Source organism: Ambystoma mexicanum, chromosome 6p, assembly GCF_040938575.1.
Source record: "Ambystoma mexicanum isolate Mex_15411 chromosome 6p, UKY_AmexF1_1, whole genome shotgun sequence".
In the NCBI taxonomy this organism is placed as follows: domain Eukaryota; kingdom Metazoa; phylum Chordata; class Amphibia; order Caudata; family Ambystomatidae; genus Ambystoma; species Ambystoma mexicanum.
In genome coordinates, this window is record NC_090935.1 from 331,038,707 (window position 1) to 331,063,171 (window position 24,465).

At 46.8% G+C, this 24,465-nt stretch overlaps 1 protein-coding gene across 1 annotated transcript in view; it reads left to right on the forward strand.

The window, feature by feature from the left end:
• Positions 1-24,465, forward strand: part of TARS1 (threonyl-tRNA synthetase 1) — a 202,602-nt gene that overhangs the window by 29,718 nt on the left and 148,419 nt on the right. The window contains exon 4 of the mRNA XM_069627089.1: positions 12,794-12,917. Coding sequence (XP_069483190.1) covers positions 12,794-12,917 — 124 coding nt within the window. The remainder of the gene's footprint in view (positions 1-12,793; positions 12,918-24,465) is intronic.

A 24,465-nucleotide genomic window follows, 5' to 3' on the forward strand; every position in this document is an offset into this window, starting at 1 on the left:
AGCAAGCTGTTCCTGGCTGTCAGACACCTGGGCTGTAGACAGCATTAGATGTGATGCACACCAAGGAGAGTGGGGAATGATCTAGAAGGAGGTCAGGAGTAAGACGTACACAAGATAAGCTCACCTTACATAGCCGCTGGAAGAGTTCTGGACTGGAAAGAAAAGGTGAGCCAACATTGCAGCTGTGGGAAAAGGAAGAACTGATTAAACCCAAGACTCACCTTGGGATCCCTGGCCATGAAGGCCAGAGTAGGCCAAAGGAAGCTCTACTGCTAATCACAGTACAGGCGTTGAGATGGGGATGATAATTTGAGATGCACTGACTGCCAGCATAGAAAGAGGTAGAAAGGACCCAAAGTTGGAAGAAAGGAGCAAAACGCCTGTACAGCGTACACATGAAAAGTGGGACTTGAAGTGGCAGATCCACAGTTCTGGGAAAGAGTACCTGAGGAGTAAGAAGCTGATGTGAACGGGTAGCAAACGTTCCTCAAACACATTAGGCAAGGGAAGGTACAGACAAGGGATGACGGCTGTAACTGGGACTAAGGGTTCTTAGAGTATTGATAGTGGGAGTTGGAAAATAACACCAGTGCTATCTGTGTATTGAGATCCAAGCTCTGACCTCAGCACAGAAGAGTTGTAAATTAACAGCAGCGCATGCTTTGAAATTGACTGTAAGTTCTCGATGTGATTGATAAAGAGATTGAACGTCTACCAAAACGTCTTTTGGGTAACTGAAGTCAAATCTTCCCGAGTTCAGCACAAAAGAGACTGAAACAAACTCTCAGGAGGCTAGCTCAGGGGCAATGTGCTCGCCTAGGAAGCAAGACGACACGGAGCAACGCAGGTTCGATTTCCTGGGTCCGCGCTTAGAAACCTCTGGGTATTAAGCGCGTTATAAATAACCAATCATATCATCTCATAAACATGATAGCAGAATTGAAGAGGCCACCGCTGCATGTTGGGAGGTGCAGGTGCAGCTCCAGAGTGGCACACATCATATGTATTTACATAGTGGTACTCTTTCAAAGATCTTAGCCATAATTGACATCAAGGTTGAGAGGTACAGTGAAGGAAAGATCTGTGGCTGAAGCAAAGACTAATAGAGTTTCAGATCATCTAACTCTCCTCAACTGTAATTAATTGTTTGAACCGTATCTTGCGTCCCATTTAGTACTCGTCAGTAATGGACCCTTTAATAATTTCAAGTAGTTTTGTGTAAATCATACATCTAAGTTCTTGTTGGAGTCTTAGATTGACATTTGATGCTACTTTCCATTTTTCAAAACCTTGTCTCTTCTGTTGTTTATCCTACCCCCAGCTGTATATCCTGTTGATACCTTGGAAAAGTGCTCTGTTATTCATCTGTACTGTTATATGTAGGGTGAAATAGCCCTGAATGCCATAATTAAAGCCCGGAGTCAGTATGAGGGCTCCCCAAAATGAAAGGCCTGCCTTGAACTAACATGGAAATAAGGCCCTGAACTTACAAAGCGAAAAGGAGTGAAATTAAGCATGAAAACATAGAGCTGCATAAAAATGTTAATTGCCTTATGTAGAGGAAAGACATGAGATAAAAGTTGCAAAAAGTCTTGGAGAGCTGAAGTCCTATTGTCAGAAACCGCAGAGTCCAGAATGTTAAATGAAAATGCCAAGATTGTGTGTAAGCCTGCGCAGCAGAATGGAGCATTTTTACTGTGACAGAAACAAATGCATGTAAAATCTGTTTATCCATTCCAAGATGGCTGCCGGTCCGTGAGGACGTGCACCTCGGGTCTTCCGTGCAGACAGCCACGTAAAGAAGCAACCAGGCGGTCCAAGCACACACAAACTGTGCATAATCTATGCGCTGGTGCTTCCCATAGCACCTGGTACAAAGGACACCGACGTTCCAGTACCCAATGCACAGATGGAACACAGGATCCTGCTGTGGGCCTACAGCTCCTCGGGCGTAGGGAAGGGGGCTGGCTTGAATCTCTGGAGGCCGGCGAATAGTGCGTTGCAGACGGGAGCCCAGGCGAACAGCAATAGATAAGTGAGGGATCGCCTCCCCCTCCCTGAGATGTTGTGGGGGCCTGAACACAAAGTTGTCCCCCCAGCGGTGAAGTAGGAGCCAAAGATATTTGTACTGGCAACGGCGAGAAAGGCACCTTACTTGTACCCCTAGGTGAGGCAGGGTGCGCACTGCAGAGCCCGGCACCCAGTGTTCGCTGCTCCTGAAGGATTTGCATTGCATTACGCCGCGCTCGGGAGAACACTACGACCGACACGCCTTGAGTGTCGGAGAGCGCCGTAAATAGTATCCCGAGCCCCGAGCGCAGGGAGAGGTGGATCCGTGCCCGCCACCCCCATAGACGCCCAATTGGACCCACCAACACGCCGGGATACCCCCAACTGTCCCCCCGGCAGTGGAGTTGAAGCGGACGTGCTGGCAAAGGTGGGGAGCGCACAGCGGAACCCGGCGACTAGTGTTCGGAGCTTCTGAGGGATTCTCATTGATTTACACTGTACCCGTATGGAGGCAAGCAGCTGAGGTGCGGGTAGCTCGAGAGAGCACAACGGCCGACACGCTTTGAGTGCCGGAGAGCGCTGTTAATATTATCTGGAGCCCTGAGCGCAGGGAGAGGTGAATCCGCGCCCGCCACCCCCACAGAGGCCCACTTGGGCCCAGCAACACGCCCAGTTACCCCCAGCAGAACTAAGCCTCACGGTCCCGCAGGACAACGAGGGGGAGATAAGGAGGAAGAGGCCAAGTGGTAGTACCGACCCCAGGAGGAGGCGAAAAGGAGCGGGTTCGTTTGTAGAGCACTCGGGAGAATCCGCCGCGGTGGGCAAGTGCCGTGGCCTTCATACAGCCGGGAGGCTCTGCCGGCAGGGCCCTTACTGCGGCTCCAAACAGTGAGTAACAGCAAACTGAACAGTTGATTCACATAATTCTCTGAGCCTTTGCATGTGTAGGAAAGGCGGGACACGTTAAACACACGAAATACATAGACCAGCACTGGAGAAGCCTAACAGCAAAGAGGGGAGTTAAGGCGCGATACACGAGGCTTCTTGCCTGACAATCAGACTAAAAGTAAGGAAGGGAATTAACTCCCGACAGCCCGGACGGGACGGGGCGAAGAGGAGAGGAATAGGCAAACCGCCTGGAGTGGCGGATCTGTGTTGGGATACAACAGGCAATCGACAGCAGGGTGCATAAAAATGCAGCAACTGGGGTTGGCAACATCAGCAGCAGACACTACACACTACGGGACTACGCTAGCCGACCCAGTCCAGAGCAAACCAGATGCCAGGCACCAAATCTAAAACTGACCCAATAAGAACAAGAACCCCAGTGAGACCTCAGGAAGGGCAGATAGAGAAGTGTTGGAGGTAGAGGTGCCAAGCCCACGCAGACTCGCCATCCCCTCCGCCGGCTCTGACCACTGAAACAGAGGACCTCCCACTGAGCACAATGGCATCCGACAAAGATGAACTCCTGTATTGCTTAAAAGGAATGGAGACCAGATTGACAAAAGCTTTCCATAGCGAAATGGAACAACTGAGGGAGGACCTGAAATCATCCCTCCAGGAGGTCAATAAAGAAATAGCGGAGATGGGAGAAAGAGTGGACAAAGTCGAAAGTGGCCTCTCGAATGTTGCGGAAGAAACTAACCAAAACAGTGTGTTATTAGATCAGCTGGCGAATGCAATGCACAATCTGGAGCTCCAGGCGGAGGATCTGGAAAATCGCTCAAGAAGATCCAATATTAGGGTCAAGGGCCTGGTGGAATCGGTGTTGGATAAGAATTTAAAAGACACCATGCAACTCTGCTTTAGCAACTTGCTAGCTGATACCCAACCCGAGGCGATCGGTTTTGACAGAATACATCGAGTGGGTCCAAAATGTAATGAACCTGGGTTGAGACCCAGAGATGTCCTGATAGCGATGACATCGTACTGTCTGAAAGAAGAGGTATTACGTGCAGCGAGAACACACAGAGACCTTACGGTTAATGGGGCCCGCAAACAGCTATACCAGGACCTTGCTCTGATCACTCTCCACAAAAGGAGGCTAATGCAACCTGTTAGGAAAGCCCTTCAAGCACAACAAATCCGATATAGATGGATGCCCCCGTTCGGCCTGTCATTTACATGGAAAGGAAAACTGAATTGGGAACTGTGCAGAGGGCTTGGCTTTGCTACACCTGGAAGACGAGCAACCAAAGGCGCCAGTGCGCCCGCGTCGCAATATGACTGGCCCGCCCAGCAGACCATGGAGATGGTCAACGGAGAGAAAGCAAAGACGAGAGAGGGCAGGAAAAAGCCGGAAGCTCGCAACCGAGCCAAGACTGAGAGAGGAGAGAACCAACAAGGCTGAACCTGGCCTATAATAAGGACAATGCATGGTGTGCCAACTGCATTTGAAAAGACCGCACAGCTGAATAGAAGCGTCTGCACGGAGGTAGGAGGTCACATATCTTGGAAGCAGAGTCAGGTAATACAATCCCTTACAATTGTGAACTGGGGGGAAAGTTAGAGGCCCAAGCCCGTCTTTTATCAGCGGGGAGCGCCTTAGGAGCCCAGGGCCTCAGGCACTCCCAGAATTGGGGAAGGGGGAGGGGGTGGGTAGGGGTGGGGAAAGTGGACGAGAGACAGGAAAGTGAAGAACCCAAAAACCGTGAAGAAAGGAAGAACCCAAAAACCGCGAAGAAAGTTGAGCCAACTCCACAAAGAGGTAAAACGGAAATGAAAACGGAGCTGAGAAAGTTACAGCAAATAGAGCAAGGGGTCCAACATGCAGATGATCCTAACCTCGGATATAATGGAGGAAGTGAACATTGTCTCGATTAATGTCCAGGGGCTAAACTCCCCCGCTAAAAGAAAATCGATCTTAAGCAGACTGGAGGCTATTTATGCGGCGATAGCAATCCTACAGGAGACGCATCTCCTCCAGAAAGATGAAAAAAGGATGCGAAGCAGAACATATCCTCTCCAGTTCTTTGCCTCAAACAAGACAAAAACAAAAGGGGTGGCAATTCTATGCGGCAGAGATCTAGGCTTCCACAAACAACAAATAATAAAGGATCAGGAGGGTAGATATGTGGGAGTAAAGGGTACTATTAAAGGCCAAACCTACACAATCCTTGCAGTCTATGTCCCCAACGAAAAACAAGTACATCCCCAAACTACTCCAGAAGATGGGAGGGTGGTGTGAGGGCCGGGTGATAATGGGAGGGGACTACAACTGTGTGATGGATCTACAATTAGATAAGACATTCCCCCCGACTGCAGCAGATCAGCGAAACAGACAGGCCCTGGGAAAACTCTTTAGAGATTTGGAGGTGGTAGAAACGTGGCAGTTTTTCCACCCGGAAAACCGGGAATACACACACTATTCAGCAGTGCATATGGGATATTCTAGAATTGACATGATTTTGGTTTCCTCTACACTAGTCCCCTACGTCAAGAAGATAGAAATTGGTGTCCAATATCTCTCCGATCACGCCCCAGTTGTGATCTGCATAGAACTGAATGGGACAGAAAACAGACCCCGACCACAATGGAGGCTAAATGAGATGATTTTAAGGGATATCGCACTTAGGGCAGACATGGAGAAAGTAATTAAACTATTTCCAGGAAAATGATAATGGTGAGGTGGACTGGAGGGTGGTGTGGGACGCGGGGAAAGCAGTAATTGGAGCGGAATTCATAGCACAAGCAACACAATATTACAGGAGAAAAGCCCTTATAACGCGTAAAGGAGAGGAAGTAGTAGGAAACGCCGAAAAACTCCATAAGTCCCATCAGACGCCCAGAACCTGGCGGGATCTTAAGAAGGCCAGAGCCAAATTAGAAAATCACACTGCAGATAGAACAGCGCAAGTATTGCTAAACACTAAACAATCATATTGCATACACGGGGGAAGGCGAATACGTTTTTAGCAGCAAAACTGCGCAAACAGAAGGCGTGCAATAATATTACCCGGCTAAGAAACAGCAGTGGGGAATTGCAAACAGGGGACGAAGAGAAACTAGAAACTATGGTTCAATTTCACAAAAATCTGCATACTAACGAGAACCTGAACACAGCAGAACAGATATCTTATTTGTCGGCTATACAATTGCCACAGATCATGGAACAACGCAAAACAATGTTAGGAGATCTAATAACCATGCAGGAAGTGAGTGATGCGATAGCAGCCCTACTCAGAGGGAAGGCACCAGGCCCAGATGGTTTAGGAAATGGGTTCTACAGAATATTCCGAGCGCAGTTGATTGCCCCCCCCCCCAACCACCTTTTCAATTTAATCAGAGACAGGGGATCAGTCTCAAAGGATATGGGACACTCGACCACGATATTACCCCTAAGCCAGGGAAAGACCCAGTAGAATGCACTAGCTACCGCCCATAGCGCTCCTCAATACAGATGCAAAATTGTATGCAAAAATGTTGGCGAATCGGTTGGCAACAGTACTGCCAGAGATTATACACGAGGATCAGGCAGGCTTTGTAAGGGGGAGACACACACAGGATAATGTCAGGCGAGTAATTGACATCATATATTGGGGTGTTGGGGGAGACCAAAAATTCTCGATTGCAGCGCTAGATGCCTCGCGTGCATTCAATAGCATAGACTGGGAGTATCTAAGACTGGTACTGGAGGGCTTCGTTTGTGGACCGACATTCACTTAGATGGTTTTAGCAAACTATCAGCATCCATCTACACAATTTATGGTGAATGGCTACACCTCAGAAAGAATCAGCATCCAGAGAGGTACTCGACAGGGGTGCCCTCTCTCCCCGCTCATATTTGCCATGGCAATGGAGCCTATTTGCAGAATAGGGGAAGACCCAAGTATTAAAGGGGTATGTAGCGGGGAGTTCAAAAATAAGATAGCGCTCTATGCAGACGATATTATGCTTTACATGGCAGACTCCATACACACATTACCCAGAATTATCAATGAACTACAGAGGTTTGAAAGGACATCAGGGTTTACAATAAACTATTCAAAATCTAAAGCGTTGAATATAACGGAGAGTAGCAGGGACATAGCACGCTTAGAGGAACATTACCCCCTAAAGTGGGAAAAGCAGTCCCTGGAGTATCTAGGGATTCATATTACTAAGAATGTAAAGAATGTGCTTAAGGCAAACATCACACCTCTATGGAAGCGCCTCCAGGAAGACTTGCAAAGGTGGGATGTTCAGGAACTATCATGCTTCACAAGAATAGCGGCGATAAAAATGACCTTTCTGCCCAGATTGCTGTATGTCGTAAGCTCAACCCGGTGGAGAGTCCCCCAAAGTTAATTCAGGAACTCCAGAGGGCAGTGTTTAAGTTCATCTGGGGAAATGAGAAACCGAGAATCCAAAGAAGGATCCTGATGCGACCCACGCTTCTTGGCGGGCTGGGAGTTCCAGATGTGGGGAGATAAGTTTTAGCTGCTCAGCTGTCACCAATGTTGAAGTGGGTGGGCTGGGACCCTCTTCCTGAATGGGGGAAAATAGAACAGACTGCGACAGATATCCCATTAGGTATGCTACCATTCCTTAAGCCAAGCGCTCGAGACAAGGGGGGTACCCTATTAGAGGCCACTAAGATGACGCTACACAGCTGGGAAAGAGTGATCCGAGGCAGTGGGGTCAGACAAGGTCTGGGTCCGCTATTCCCCCATAGTGCATAACACAGATTTCTCGCCTGGGCTTCATAAAATGTTTTGGGAAGGCTGGAAGGACGCAGACACACTATCCCTACAAGATGTGTACCAGGATGGTGCCCCACTCTCCTTCGAAGCCTGTAAACAAAGTTTTGGCATTCGCGAAAACCACAGATTCAAGTACATACAACTGCTCCATTGGATCTCACATCCAGAGGTTAAAAAGGCTGGGTTAAGACCTCCAGTAGGCCTAGAACTAACAATACGGAAAGGGGACACCAACAAAAGGGATTACCAGACTATACAAGCTTCTAGACAGGGCGCAAATAGAGAACACTCTCCAATACATGAAGGATTGGAAGCGGGACATAGGGGAGGAGGGCTCATAAGCTATCCAAATCCACAGCAATCAAAGAATCGGCATACAAACTCTGTTATCGCTGGTATATGTCCCCAAATGGAATACACAAAATTATCCCCACGTATCCGCCGGAATGTTGGTGACAATGTGGGGAAAGAGGAGATCTGTTCCATATGTGGTGGTCTTGCCCAAGAATGAAAGTGTACTGGAAAGAAAACTTGAGCCTTATCAGAGACATAACGGGCTCAGACCTACCATGGTCCCCAAAAGTCATTCTGCTGGGGGTTGTAGCAGAGGGGAAATATGCGGCCTCAGGGAACAGGGCTGCCCTCATAACCCACCTACTGACGGCAGCGAGAATGACAGTGGCCCAACGGTGGAATACAGTGGTAGGCCCCACAGAGTCATGGTGGTGGGTGAAAGTGTAGGGAGTTATGGCAATGGAGAACATCTGCGCCACAAAATCAGGGACCTACTTGAAATTCTTGGCCATATGGGAACCCCTTCAGGATTACGTAGGAGAAAGGGAGGCTCAATACTTTAAACCCTGTATCCTCTGAAACATCCACATCAGATAAAGACAGCAGAGACTTTGGCGGAGGGGTTGGCTCATGGAACTGAACTGGTTACGAACCAAGGTTTTTGTTTGGTACGAACAATAACGGGAGGGGGGGTGCAGGTAGGGTGGGAGAGGGTGGCAGGGAATACAAAAGTTAGAAGACAGTTTCCAGAGACGATGCAAGGGTTCAAGCTTAATGAAAAAGGGGTTCATGAGGGTAACAATTGTTCATAATGTATGTTGTAATCAATGACCAGTTATCGGTTTAGTAAAAACGAAAATAAAGTTGGTTAAAAAATCTGTTTATCAGTTAGATATGCTGCTCAAAATGTGTGCAAGAGTTGTAATAGATAAACTGGAGTTCTGTCTATCAGGTGCCCATCACAGAGGAAATCATAACTCACAGAATCTACAAAGTGACATTGCAGTTGTGCCTTTAAAAAAACACTTTAAGCATTCAGATGTACAGTTAACGTCTCTAAATATAGAATTATGTTGCCCTTCTGTAACCACTGTGTGCAGGGAACTACTTTTGCAAGGGTTTACATGTTAACATTGTGTGCATTTCTAAGGGTTGGTTAAAAGTAAAATGCTTTCAGCAGAGGCAGGCCCAAATCTTGGTTTGTGGTTTTGTTTCTCTGCTGTGAGTCTTTAAAAGTGAAACTAGATTTCAAAGTCTGTTTTCATGGGAATGAAGGTCTGGTTCCCCCTTCAAACATGAGGACATTCTATTTAAAAATACAAACCAAAGGCTGGTAGATATCATTTTTGTGGTGGGGGCGAGATAAGCATTTCCCTGCACCCCAGCTTTTATGACTCAAACCACTTAGGACGCAATACACCTGGCAATAGATTGCAATTAGCCCTTGAAGCCCTGGGCTAATCTAAATACAGGAACCCCTCTTGACCTGACAGCCAGTAACGGATCCATCCCAAGGGTGGGGGCTGGGGTTAAGGAGTGGTTTCACTCCCATTGTACAAAATGGGAGATGTGCTGTTTATGGTATAACTTTGGCAATATTGATTGCACACTATCCATGTTCAGATTTCTGAAAAGCTGTCAGCGAGCCGCTTCTGGTGAACCAAAAACGGTTTTGGTGAGGCCAACATACCAAAAGGTATGAAGAAAAACTAAATGTGGCCCTCTGTATGAATGTTAGAACCATAAACATTTGAGAATGTATGTAAAATGTGATCCACATTCCACCCACGAGCGCCATAGTTTTCATTAATTATAGTTTGGGAGTAAACGAATGGTGGTACATCAGTGCTGTCACTTTCCTTAAATAGGTCACTCTGCCTCAAATCAGGGTGCTTCGTACTAAATCCTGAGGTGTGCAGCTGACCAGATCTGGAACCATCCTAGCAGAGTGAGGCCTACAGCTTGAAGTGGAGCAAGGAGCTGCAGTAGCTGGATTGGGACCCTTTTGGAGGACAGAGAGCATCCTTAACTGACCCCTTGATTGTCCCAGCAGTGATGCTCTGATGCCCCCCTGATGTCCATCAAGCCCTCTCCTGTAAGTATAGACGCCCCAAGCCATAGATTAAATGAGCCCTATCGTCTTCAGCATTGCCATAGAGATTCCCCATTGGCAAAATCCCCTATCTTATTTGTTTGTGCAATTCAGTCATTTTCTATTGAAAAATCCTTTGTTTGCCTGTGCATTTTCGTCATTTCCCATTGAAGAATCTCCAGGTACTTGTGTAGATCCTTAGTATATTTTCACAGTAAATCAATTAATTTCCACATTTATTCCACGGGATGGGGATAGTTGGAATTCGAAACCAATATATCTTCCCAGTGCATTGAGTCATTATAGTCATAAAGTGTCCCCCAAAGAATTAATTTCATTGAGCAGAAAAACAAATTTGTCCATGTGTTTAAGTTGTGTCCTACAAATCACATTTCTATCTGCATCTGTATTTCTCCTGGTTCTGCCATCCTAACCTAAAAACCAAGTTTCCTATTGTAAGCTATTCCTTTTCCCAGAGCATACCTGTTATTTACCTGTTTTAACCCCAAACCGATTTTCCTATTGTTAGCTATCCTTTTTGCCCAGAGCATACCTCTTATTATTTGCAGCCTTAGTAAAAACAAATTTCATTAGCATTTTCTTTTCCATTGAAATTGAGCTTACCCTTTTTAAAAAAAACTAGTCTGTTCCTCTTCCCCCTGTGGTGTTGTGAAAACGAATTTCCAATTGCATTCCCTTTCCATTTGCTCATGTGTTGCACATTCTAAAATCTATGTTCCTCTTGTGTGCTGGCTAGTACATTCTAAAGCCCTACTTCTCGTAGTATAAACAGCACAAAGTACCTTCTGGGCTGTCCCATAGCAGTCGTCCTAACTAGTTAAAAACCCATTTTTCCTGGTGCAGAAAAACGAATTGTCCCATTCATTGCTGGCTCCCCATATTGTTACTGAAAGCCCTACTCAAAATCCGATTGTGTTTCCGTTCCTTGCCACTGCCTTCCAGTCAAAGCTGACGAGCCTAGTGGAGGCCTAGGGGGGTGAGGGTTGCTGGGACTCAAGAATCATTTGTGTGCACATGCACTTTCCTGTCGGTTGCGTCCATTTCATGGTGTTTTGAACTGTTTTGATGATGGTGGTGAAATCCATAAAGTAAATCCTTGTGCAATACATGTTTGCGTTGTCTCAGTGTGCCGCTTGATCAAAAAGGACTCTGAAATGTTTGTTGCCAACCCTTGGTGGCTGCTGTATGGTTTTATTCTATTTTTCCATTAAATCATAATAAATTAAATATCCATTGATAACACCGGCCAGGTTCCCAGTCTACTGGGACACTGGTTGCTCGTGGAGGTTGGGTGCAAGACTGGTTGGAGCCCTCCTTTTTAAAAAAAAAAAAAACCAAGTCGTGAAAATAAAAAGCGGTTTTATTGTGCGCCACATTCATTGTAGGGGAAAGAGATCCCTCACTTGCTTGTGAAGAGATCCCTGACTTGCTTGTGCTGTATAATATATTGTGACATGTATACCTCTGAAAAGTGCCTTGTTGCTTCTCAGACCTATGTCCATGCTAAATTAATACCATAACAACCACTCACATAGTCTATTTGTTTTCTATGAAAGTTGAGAACCATTTGCATGGTACTCGACCTATCGGAGTTTAATGAAGTTCTGGGATGTTTGAAATCTGTATTTGACATTTCTTGCAAACAAACTTTATTTGCTGTAAATGTCAAATAAAGTTTCACTGTGCCTGGCTGGTCTCTGTATGACAGCAGTGCATCAATCATGAAGTGGACCTATGTTGATCTGCACCTGTTTACAGAAAGCCCTGCTAAAAATGTCACGTGTCACCATGGGTCAAGTACATTTCTCGGAAATATCTCATAGTCGCCCTCATTTGTGCGCCCCCGCTGTCACTGCGACTTTGGGGGCACACAAAATACCAACTCCCATTACTGCCCCCAAGCAGAACAAAGGTTTTTAAAAGAAAAGCACCTGCATCGTCGGCTCTGACCCACGCAAGTGGGAGGAGCCGACGCTGCAGGGATATCGCAGAATCGGCTGCGCACACAGAAGTGTCTCGCTGTGAAGGTAAGTGGGGTGAGGTGGTCGGGTAGGGTTGTGCAGAGTTGGGGACGTGGGTAAAGTGATGTATTTGATCACTGCGCCGCGCCATAATTGGCGTTGACATTTGCATCGGCGCAGTGATCATATAGATTCCATTTCTCTTAGGTCAAGTAGGTTACCTGACCTACAGGTCAAGTGGGATTTAAAAAATTTGCTAGGTCTGTTAAATTTGCTTCATTGGTAGTTGGCTTGCAAATCTATGAAGTCAGTTTGCATTACAACTGAATTCCAACAAGTGCTTATTGTGCACAGACTATGCACTATGCACTATGTGTTGGTCATCCTGCACATGAGAACCCCACCATTGAAATGTTGTCCTGGAATGGTAGTTCTATTTGTTATAAATAATGTTGGCAAACAGACAATTTGAATTAATAGTGTTAAATAATATCTGAACGTAAGAAATTGTAAATTCAAAGTAGATGTTGGATGTCCTTAGATTTATGCATCAATTGGTGAAAGTGTGTTTAGAAGTGCATGGAGTCAGTAGTACACATTTAGTGAACATTCTTTGTACGGCATCTTTCAAGTTGAGACAGACATCTTTATTTAAGTAGTTTTGTAGCCTGCATTCTGTGTAACTAAGACATTTCTCCTATTTTTCCCTTTGACACTTTTTCCTTTTGCAGTCAAGGTTTGGCAGACAACACAGTTATTTCTAGAGTGAACAAAGTGGTGTGGGACCTAGATCGTCCTCTTGAGGCTGACTGCACCTTAGAACTGCTTAAATTTGACGATGAAGAAGCGCAAGCCGTAAGTGCTCATAAATGTTCAGCTTGCTTCTTGTGCACAAGGATTAGTTGACTTTGTGTGTTTTAATATATAGAGGCAGCATCTGGTATTAGAAAATGGAAAATAATTGTATCTCTTTATTTATTGAATCTACGAAGGTGCATGCTATTATTTCTTTGTGCCTGTATTCTATGCCCTTTGCTGCTTCAGAGCTTAAACATATGCAGTGATTTTAGTTTTCTGAGTAGGAGCACTACCTTTTTGTTATTTGGATTGATGGCAGAATGAGTTGTTTGCAGAGGGAACTATGTGGTGATGCTTTGAAATCACCTCCTTACCATTGATATCTCAATCTCATCCCACTGCTGACTGACCTCTGCAGATGCCATGGAACAGACGTTTCCCTGGGGCTACACCTTTTTAAGTAGTAATCCAGGGATACTTCAGACTAAGTTCCTGGTGCTGCACAACCTCATCACAGCCTGCAAAATAGTAGATTTTATGATTCTGTGCATCTCCACAGTAGTTATTGTTCCAGAATCCCTCATGATCGGCTCCTTTCAAGCAAATCTCGGCTGTACTAAAACTAGGTCCTTCACATCCGACACCCACCAAGTGGCATTCTGTTTCCATCAAACCTGGCGGCACAAGACTGGGCAAGCTTGGACCTGCTCTGGAGCACATTTGTGAAGCGGAAGGGGGAGGTGATAGCTAGTGATTAACACCCCCTAATCCCCTGGAATTTGCAAGCGGGCGAATACTGCCCCTGCCAGACCCACATCATGGTGGAGGGCCCACCCCCTGGAGCACTCAAACTGGGCTGGGGCTGTCCAGTAACTGGAGCGGCACAGCGCAAACCCCCATCAGTACCACACACAGGGGGACATCGGGCCAGAGGCCCTTACGAGGTGCGGTGCCAGACACATTGGAACCAACGCAAGTGGATCAACCAGGACTTGTGGTGAATGAGGAAAGACTTGACACAGGAGTGGCACGGGGCCAAAGTCGGGGACATCTGGGAAGCCTTAAGATTGCATGGTATGCATTAATAGTAGACGCTAGCAGGCATGGCCAAAGAGAAAACCAAGAAATCCAATCGGCAGGCAAAGATGGACACTACACAGTCACCCCCATGGGAGCTATGACATATTGAGCAGAGGAAGCAAAACTACTGCACAGAACCAAGGAAAACCATTCCCCTCATCCCAGGACATCATCCGGGCTATCTGTGAATCAAAAGTGGCACTGGAGCAGAAAGTTGACAGGATAGGGGAAGCTATTACTCTCCTGAGGCAAGATTTCCACATGTTGTTGTGGATGGGGCAAGCCGAGCAAAGCATCCCTGAAATGGGCCTGGTTAAAAAAGATATAACAGAGCTCAAGAACAGAACCGCAAGCCTGGAGTTGAGGGTGGAGGAGGCGGAGGGACGGCCCGTCAAAATATTTGCATCGTGGGCCTCCCCGAGAGGAGCAAAAGACCCTCCATGGACCTATACCTGTAGGGCTGGCTGAAGGAATCGATGGACCCGTACAGACTATCGCACTTTCTTTTCAGTGGGCTTGTTTTCAGTGGAACAAGCCCACCAGATCACTAGCAGAGGGGGCCCACCGGGCGCATAACCTAGACAAGTAATTGCCAGGCTCCTTAACTACAGGGACCAGGACAACATTCTCCAGGCCGCTCGGAAGACTGTTCTTATCCAGGTGAATGGTGTGAAAGTGCTAGCGTTCCCTGACTTTACAAGAGCCGTCTAGAAGGCGAGACAGTCATTCACAGTGAAGAGAAGGTTGTGCCTTGCGGATTACAAATACGGCATGCATTTCCCTGCCACTCTGAGAGTAGGGGGACCCAAGGTGACACTTTTCTTTACCAACCTGACCGACATGGAACTGCCTGGACAGAGGAGGCCAACCCGCCAATGGAAAACGTCGGAGGGGGAAGGAGACTCCCATAGAATAAGGCCACCCCAGCCGGAATGATCGACATGCAAACAATGTGGCTAGAAGAAGTGGAGGGCTGGGGGAGTTTGCCCTGGCTCGGTTAACAAAAGTTCTGGTTCCTGCCAGAGCAGAGCAGGAGCATCGTGCCATTGCACATCCATCTTTGACGTGCACCCATGGGGACTCTTGAACGTGAGTTTTGGTTACGCTTTTGTTTCAGGGGGGCTGAACAATGCTTCATGTTGGGGGAAGCATAGGGTGGGTGGTGGGAGGGGAAGCAGTGGGAATAGTTTGTGGGGGGGAATTGTTGGGGAGTTAAGGTACAGCCAGAGAATGCTACGTATGAGTGCCAATATGTGGAGTTTAGACCTACCGATGGCCATCTTCCAGGAATGCCAGGATATGGGTGACTTAACAGTCGGGCCGTTGGGAGGGGGGGGGGCAAAGGCTTCCCACTTGACTTGCCTATCCTGAAATGTTAGCAGGCTACTTGAAAGTCAAAACGGGCTTGCTTCCAACTTCCTCAACGCCCACAAAACAGACCTAAGAAACACACCTGTAGGAGTCGAACTGCGTTTTCCGGCGTCAGGCAAAAATTGCAGTGGTGGAACTTGGGGTGCTCATGGGGTTCCAGAGGGGTCACAATCTTGGTGAGGAAATCCCTGCCCTTGGTCGTGGAAAATGTGATGCAGGATAAGGGTAGTACATTCCTGATGGTCACAGGCTCACTACAGGGAGAGACGGTGTGCTTGATCTTGATATATGCCCTTCCTTCCCTCCAGGCAGACACATACACATGCATACAGTCCCTGTTGGCAGCCCATGCGGGAGAACATGCGATGGTGTGGAGGCGACTTTAGTGATACAGTCTCTCCTGAGAGGGGGGCAGGTCGTCCTTCACGGATAGGGTGGGGGGGGGGCGGGTAGGCACAACACAAGGCTTCACACCCTCACTGACACGTTGGGACTACGGGACATCTGGCGGGAGCTCCACCCGATGACAAGGGGGTTCTCCTCCTACTGAAGGCACATCATTCCTTATCTAGAATAGACTACTTCCTGATGCCAGCCACAAACATACAAACATAGACTGGGTCACCAAGGCCACCGTTTTGCCAAGTGGACGTGTCGGATCATTCCCCCCTCGTTATGCCTATCATCTACGGAACCCTGAGATAGTGGAAAGGATTGCCCAGGCGTCCGAAGAGTGTTATTCATTCAACAAGGGTTCGGTGAATAGTCCACTGGTGCTGTGGGAGACCTACAAGGTGGTGATGCAGGGGAGAGGTATCAGTGGTGGTGGGACACCATAAGCGGCTCAGGAGGCTCCAGATGGTGGAACGGGAGGAGGAGTCGGCAAAGGCCCCATGTGGAGCATCCTATGGAGGAGAGCAGAAGGACCATGCTCAAGAGCCCCCTTTGACTCGCACGTTGGCGAGGGACGAGACCAGGGTGGCCTTCTGGGATAGGAAAGCCAGAATATTACAAATGTGGAAGGATGTTGGCCTGGCTGGAGAGGAGGGACGAAGGAAGCCGGTGGGTCAGAGAAAACCAGGATGAGGCGGGAGGTATCCTAACTCAGACGGTGGACATAGCAGAGGCCTTCGCAAGGTACTACCAGACCATGTACTGGGAGGGAAAGAGTAGGAGGAGATGGCGGCCTATTTAGAGAAGATAAACTTGCCCTTGTTTGGGGAGGCAGAGAAATGGGCACTAGAAACAGAGCAATCCAGATTGCAAATGGGCAAGACCCTGGGACTCAACGGTTTTCCCGTAGAATTCTGGAAGACGGCTAGTTGGAAAGTGTGGGAGACCATGGGAGGGATTTTCCAAGATAATCTGCCAGCAGACCTGCCAGCAGACCTGCGCCAGGTCTCAATAGTAGTAATCCATAAGAAAGGGAAGCAGTTCCATGTGATCATATTCCCTGCAAAAATCTCGGTATACAAGAATGGCGCCGTTTCTTGGTGGTGATATTACCATATGGAACCTGCAGGGGGCACCCCCACAACACTCATATTTTTTTAAGGGGAGCACAGGACACCCCCGCAATCCCTGCTTCCATTCACCCCATATATTGTCCCCATAAATAATGTTGCCTATGACATTTCCCAGCGACTGTATGTATGGCAACATTATTTATGGGGATAATATTACCTGATACCAGGGAAGCCCCCAGACAGCTGTGAGGCATACAGACCCATCTCCCTGCTAAACAGGGAATCGAAAATCCTGGCTAAGAAACTGGCCATCAGGCTCCTAGGGGTTGGGGGCGGGGTACTGGGTAAGCTGATCCATAGCGACCAATGTGGCATTTTACTGGGAAGGGCCACACAAATTAACATCTGTAGGGCTCAGAATGACCTGAGAATGGTAGACTTGTTTGAAATGCCTCACGTTCTGGTGGATTTAGACTCAGAAAAGACCACCTACTCTGTTCGGTGGGGTTTTTCTATGGGCAGTGTTAAACTAGATGGGCTTTGCCCCGAACTTTCAGAGCTGAGTGAAACTGGGTGCCATGGCGAGAGTCCGAGTGAACTGGGTGCTCTCCTTGGAATTCCCGCTACAGAGGGGCACAAGCCAGTGGTGCTCTCTCTCTCTCTCTCTCTCTCTCCACCCTACTGTTTCTGATGGCGCTGGAGCCCTTCGCTGCCAGGATTCGGGGGGAACCACTAGATCAGAGGATTTTGATGGTCGGCAGAGAGTGAGGACCAGGTCTCTCTTTATGCCGACGACATACTAATTTACTTGGGACCTCCCCAAAGTGGGAAAATGTAATACCATACCTGGGACGCAGCGGGGGTGTTACAAATGAAATACATTATAGAACACCAATGTCTAGTCCCCTTTTGCTGCTTACAAGCTTCTGAAGGGTTATGCAAGAACGAGTGTTTCACCACGCCATGAGTTGCAAGGGCAGGGATGAGTGGGACCTCCCAAATGCTGTCTGCTGGAGGTTAATCTCTTGGATGGGAGTCTTCCTGGGAAGGTGGTCATGGCACTATACCAGGTGATTAATAACTTCTCAGCCTCCCCCCTGAGCAAGCTGAAGGAACAATGGGAGAGGTATCTGGAAACATTGAGGGGGACTGGGTGGGGGTGCTTGGTTCAGGAAGGGACGCCGGGGTTCTAGCATGCTAAGGCTGGTTCAGTTTAAGATTATGCACAATTCATATACTTCACCAGGGCCAGGTTCCACAAGATTGGGAGAGCGACAGACCCCGATTGTTTGAGGTGTGGAGAGGAGGTAGGCACATTTTTCCACACCATGTGCTCATGCCCTAGTCTACAGCGTTTTTGGGGGACAGTCTGGGAAACGATGGGGGTGGGGTGGCATTGGTGCCAGATTGTCCAAGGTTCTGGTTGCTGCATATATGAGGAGACGCAGACTTCTCACAAGGAGCTATGCTTAATGATACAGACTGCATTGATGGTGGGTAAGAGAGACATTGCTGTGAGCTGGGGAAACAGGGCGACCCCCGGGATCCCCACGTGGCTAGAGGGAGGCTAGGGAGCTGTGTACTGCAATAGTAAAATGCAGTGAGCCCATATGTTATAGGGAACTATAAATCCATCCATACACTATGGAGAGACATAAATAGGTCACACATAAAAGAGTAAAATAAAGGGTGAGTGGGGAAAATATTCCCACTCGCCCAGGAAAAATACTCACCAAGTCCAGCAGAACATTCTGGAGCTCACACAGGTCAGGAAGATTTATCATAATTATGAAAATCTTACCTAACACTCTTTCAAATGTTGAGAGTGAAGTCAATAGCTACTGGTATTGACTGCATTCTGAACATTCTGACTTCAAAAGCAGACTGGGAAAGGGCAATGCAACTTCCAGGTGTTTGGTTTAACAAAACACTCCCTCTCTGGGAGCGTTTTTGTTTGCCATTACAACAGCCGGTTTACCACTAAAGAAATTAAAATGCTTGACTTATACCCTTGTTTTTTAAAAAATATTAGCAAATAAAAACACATTTAATTTACTAACACAGTTTATTTATTTGACTGCTTATTGAACATGTTCTACTTTACAACCACTCCAAAACCTATATTGCCATTACCAGTATGTGCTAATAGCCGATTAGACCTTAGGAGGGGTCATTATCTTTTGGATAACGCCTGTTGCCCAATTTATGGCCTTTTGTGACTTCTCAGCCACTCAGAAAAACTAAAACCACATTTAATTTTCTACCATGTTTTGTATATTTATTTAATTATTTGCATTTGTGAAGCACACTTGCAGCCCGGAGGCATCGAGGCGCTGTTACAAGAATTTGTAAGAAGTTTTGATTCGCATGTTAAAGGGGAAACCATAGTTCTCTTAGTTGCAAATACAGACTCAATGAGGTACACGTATGATCAGTGTTACAGGCATACGTAAGATAACAGTAAGGCAGTTATACAGGTATGTGCACATATATATTTACCTTTCATACAAAGAGCTTAGTTTTAATGGCTTTGCAGAATGCTTGATGGGACTCGATCATGCTTAGATGAGTAGGGAGTACGTGCCAATGGGTAGCGGCCAGTGTAGAAAAACTGGCGCCCCCCCGCGCGTGCTTTCCTGGTTTTTGGTGTGAGAATCTTGTTAGAGTAGCCCACCCTCAGGGGTCTTGTGGCGGTTTTTTATTGCATACTAGCCTTTCGATGTCCGAGGTTGCCAGCAATGATTGTTCATCCAACCTAAAGTTCATATTCATGTAATGTGTGGGAGAACAGCAATATCTGGTTTAGGGTACCAGTCAATAAAAGGATTTTGATTTCTTATTTATATTGCACACGTTGAATGCTTGCCAGTATTGCTCATGTAGGCATATGTCATCTTGAATGTTTATGGAGTTAAAGAAACTGGAGAGGTATTGCTTTGTGGGACTTGAAGCCCATCTTTCCATGCTGTAACCCAGGGTGCAATTTGGCTAGTAAGAAATCGTGTGCTGTGTATATGCATGGAATTGAGGTTGTGAGTGACTTTTCTTTTGGATGGCAAGTAGCATGCAACTTGAATTTATGTCCCCTGCTATAACCTATCCATCCCTATCCACGTTCCCTGTATCACTGCAGTGAATCTTCATATACAGACGGACATGCATTGCCACCTGTACTACTGGTATAATTCCTGCCTCCCACCTCTTCTCCGTGCTTACAAAAGCCCTTTCTTAAACTTACATCTTCCTTTGACACTGATAAAAAATTGCTACTTTGCCAACCTCATCTCCTCCCTCTGTTTCCCACCTCTGAAAACACCTGTCCATCCATCAGACCATGCTTTGCCACGTTCACCTTCCCTCTTCCTCCCTATAACAACTTTTCTTTAACGTCTCTTCTAAAATATCAGTGACACCCTCACTATTCTCCTCTCCACCACATACTCATTCTCCTCACCAACCTCTCCCATGTTCCAGATCCTTCCTTCTATCTCAGTCACAGAACGATATACTATCATCTGCAAAGCCAGCCCATCTTGTGTGCTAGTGGACCTCTTGGCGCACTTCAAGAACATATGACAATCGCATGCTCTACCACTCTGCATTCTTTAACCTCTGCCTCTCCTCTAGGATTTTCCCCACCTTATTCAGAATCACTGCTGCTCTACCTATCCTCAAAAACCCTTTGCTGACCACAATTGTCTCACCAACAGTAGCCTGGTTTCTTTGCCCCACACACTACAAAATGTTCAGTAGAATCTCGCGTTACATGGAAGCCAATGATCACAGTGTTGGGTACGTTTTTCTAAAGTCAAACTGGTGTGGGACTTTATAAGACGTATCTCTTGGTATTATGGACCGAACTCTTAATATAGGCTTGTACTACACAAGTCGGTGGTAGCGTGGCTGAGCAGCCAGGCTTCTTTTATGAATGAGTTATGTGGGCTGTAGAGCAGTGCAATGAAATCGGTTCACACAGATATCCAAGTAAATACTCAAGTGTTATATTAAACTATATTTATATATACACAAGGCACACTAACTAATCTAAAATGCAGCAACTACTAATAACATGCAATGTGAAATGGAATCTATTATTATATGAAACAATAATGCAGGTAAGTAACCTTTTTTTTCTGTGCTTTACATATCCAGCACACAGTGACGTCCATTAAAATCTGCATCAGCACTTATATCACCTTTGCAAAATTGAGATGGGAGGGAAAGTTTCAAAGTTAGGCAGAACATAAATAGCAACTGGTAATAACAAGTATACCCTCCCAGAGGGATATAGGTAGTCTGTTTCCTAGCAATAAAAGTGTTCACAATTAAATCCTATGGAGGAACCAGCACTGGCAAAGCCAATGGGATCGAGAAGATGGACCTTGGGGAAACCAGGACAGTCAAATGGACAGTTCCTGTTCTGATGAAGATCTTCAGTGGAAAAGTTAGTTAGCCAGTCAGTGGTTCTTGAAGAAACACAGGAGCTTAAGGGGAGCCTACCTGATAGTGCACAAGCTGCAAGGCCTGCACTAAGGAGTTGAGGTCAACTCTCAGTTGAAGAAATCGGCACTTCCCAAGCCAGGAAGCACCGGAAATGACACATGGTAATGGAAACCCAAGCCCCACAGTACCTTGAAAGTGAAGAAGAATTTGTAGCTGGCTACCTTCCAGGTGCAAAGTTGCAGATCCATCCTGATTCCTGCTCCTTGGCCGTGGTGACGAAAAGGGGGACCTTTGGCAGGCTTCTGCGGCAGCACTCGGGAGAAGGGACCGGCAGCAATGGATTCGGCTCACTCCAGCAGCGCTTTGTGGTTTTGGCACCTTTTTCTTAGCACCAAGAAGAAACAAATATTGCTGGTTGGATTCTCTTTGATTACTCTGTCCAGATCTCCTGTGAGGGGACTTATTCCCGCCTCTGGCGGTCCAAACGGATGCCTGCAAACATTCAACCGAATCCGATCTTCGGGAGACGATGCATTGCATAATGGTCCAGGTACCCCGGATATTGGGATTCTGCAACTTGGGAAAAGTCGCATCAAATCGGGATGGCCCAAAATGAAGGTCTTGAGGCTAGTTGGTCCCATCAACCTAAGGGAGGAGGTCGCCTTGGCGGGTCTTCCCTGTTGATGTAAAAACTGGTCAGTACAGCTGTAAGGCTTCACCGGTGCTTTCGCGGTCCAGGAAGGTGTTGCTGGCGTCTCTGCTCGTCTTCTGCTTCGGATTCCTTGTTGCAATGGTCAACTCTGCCCGTGGTCCCAAAATCCTCGTCTTTTATGCTGGACCACAGTCATTCACACTCTTCGAGCTGTCAATCATCTGGTGGTTGGCTTTCCTCCAGGACAGCCAGCTGTCCAGTTAGAACTAGTTTCAGCCAGGCATACCTAAAGACAAAGGGCAGTGATGTTTCGGGTCCTCCCTCACTTCCTGCCTTCCCAGACACACTGGAGCCTGGGCAGGCTTCAGGGTTGAAGCCCTCCAAAGGCAAAACACACAAAGGACTCGATCTACTCTAAAAGATGGAAGAAAAGCCGAGAAGGAACAGACACTGGGGGCCCATTTTGAGAAAATGGTCACCCGTGGGTGTTGTACTGCAGCTGAGAAATCAGCCTGTTAGTAACCTTCACAAAAGGTAGTAAAAAGTAACCACTGCTACCAGCCATTTAAGTTAGTCAGTTGTAACAAAAAGTTACATGAGGAGTGGGAGAAGGAGTTGCAATGTAACCCCCCAGCTCCTCACATAGGCTGGTGTGTGCTGAACTCACAAAAGATAAACACATGTAAGATACCTTTTTATCTTACTATTCTTATGAACTGTAGTTCTCACAAGTAAATTCATTTAAACATAAAAGTCCAAGGGTTTTTTCAGTAATACTGCACATAGGGTGCTGGGTGTCACAAAGCAAAACACGGATGCCTGTATTGAACATATGGAGTTTACCAGACTCCATAAAACAGTAGAAATAAAAATCCCAGACAAAGAAAAAGTATGAGCGAGTGGCAAAATGTTACACTTACTCAGGAGTTTAAAATTTAAAAAAGTCCAGTAAAAGTGCTGGGGGTCTCTCAGGTTGAAGGGATTAGCACAGACACTGACAATTCTCCTTAACACACAGTATCTTTTTCCCGCCCCTTCACAGAAACGCACTTTACCCACAAATCCAACCACCATACCACAGCCCACCACCTAAAACTCTCCTTCATGATTATCCTTCTGGAACCCTCCTCTGCATTTAACATTGACAACTAACCACCTATTCTTTGACCTTCGCAGACTTCCAAGATTCGGTCCTCAATTGATTTTTCTATACAGACATTTTCAAATATATCCCTCTTCTTGTCTGTGTTCCACAAGACTCTGCTCTCTGACCGCTTTCTGACCCCTCTTCTTAACCCTGTACCCTTTATACCTTCTATCTTGGAAAATATTTCCCCACATTCAATTTATACCTCTTTGCCTGCAGCACCCAAATGATCTTAAGTTTCACTACTTTCACCCTTTCTCCTCTCCCTTCCTCTATACCCTTCTCCTCTGTCTCCCTTTCCCCTTTTTCCCCTCTCTCTTCCCAGCCCCCACCCACTATCTCTCCCCACCCCTTCCCCTTTTCTCTCACCCTCTCGCTGTCCCCCAGATCCTTCCTCCTCTCTCTGCCCCCCAGCCATTTCCCTCTCTTCCGCCTCCCTCTCATCCCGGTTTTGCAGGGCTGTCATTCTAGTAGTCAATGGTCTCGATGTGACTGTCCCATGCCGACACATATACCAAGTGGGTTAACCAAGGCATTCTCCACCTACAACCCCTGGACTCATAATCTGCTAGTTTGGGGGTAGAGGGGGTATCTGCCCACCCATAGTCTCTGTACTGTTTGTCCCCTGAGCAAGGCCGGGGACTTTGTCACAATACGGTTTACATTAATTCTGTTTCTGTTAAACAGAAGAACCACCATATATGGAAGAATCTCTTATCCCATCCTGTTAGCATTTGTGGGCAGGGGGAATACCCCAGTACTATAATTTTATTTTCTTCACACGTTTGCCTCTCCCTACTTTTCCCACTTCATAACTCCCTGGTTATTCTTGTTCCTCATCAGGTGTTTGCTCCTTTTTTGGCCCCTTCCGTTTTGTGTCGTTTTGCTTCTCCATCTTTTTTCCTGAAACCCCTTTCACCCTTCACCTTTTTAACTTTTACTTGGCTCCACTGTTTTTTTTTAAAAACATATTTTATTGGTTTTTAGTGTTAAAGACATACCAATACAAACATAATAACTGAAACAGATAAAAATAAACAACTACAGTCTTCATATGATACAGTGCATAATACTTGAATGGATGGGGTGGAGCAAAGTTCAGGTGACTCGGTAAGCAAGGGGGGTCAAATACAGGGATCGCCGTCCCTACAGTGGTGTAGCAGACCCGTTACGGCAAAATGCTGCGGGTCATCAAGGGGGTTTGTGGTCTGCACTGAAGCGCATGCCGCTCGGGAGGGCCTTCCAGGAGTCCAAAGTGCCACTCGCCACATCTCCACCAGAGTTGGCTCCTTCCTGCCAGGCCCTGGTTTCGGCCGCTGTCCATCTCTCCATTTCCCTCAGCCAGCGTTCATGTCTGGGGCCTGCTGGCGTCTTCCAAGCCATTGCTATGGTTCTTTTTACTAGAATACATGAAATGTCCATCAGCTTTACAACATGTTTGAGTTT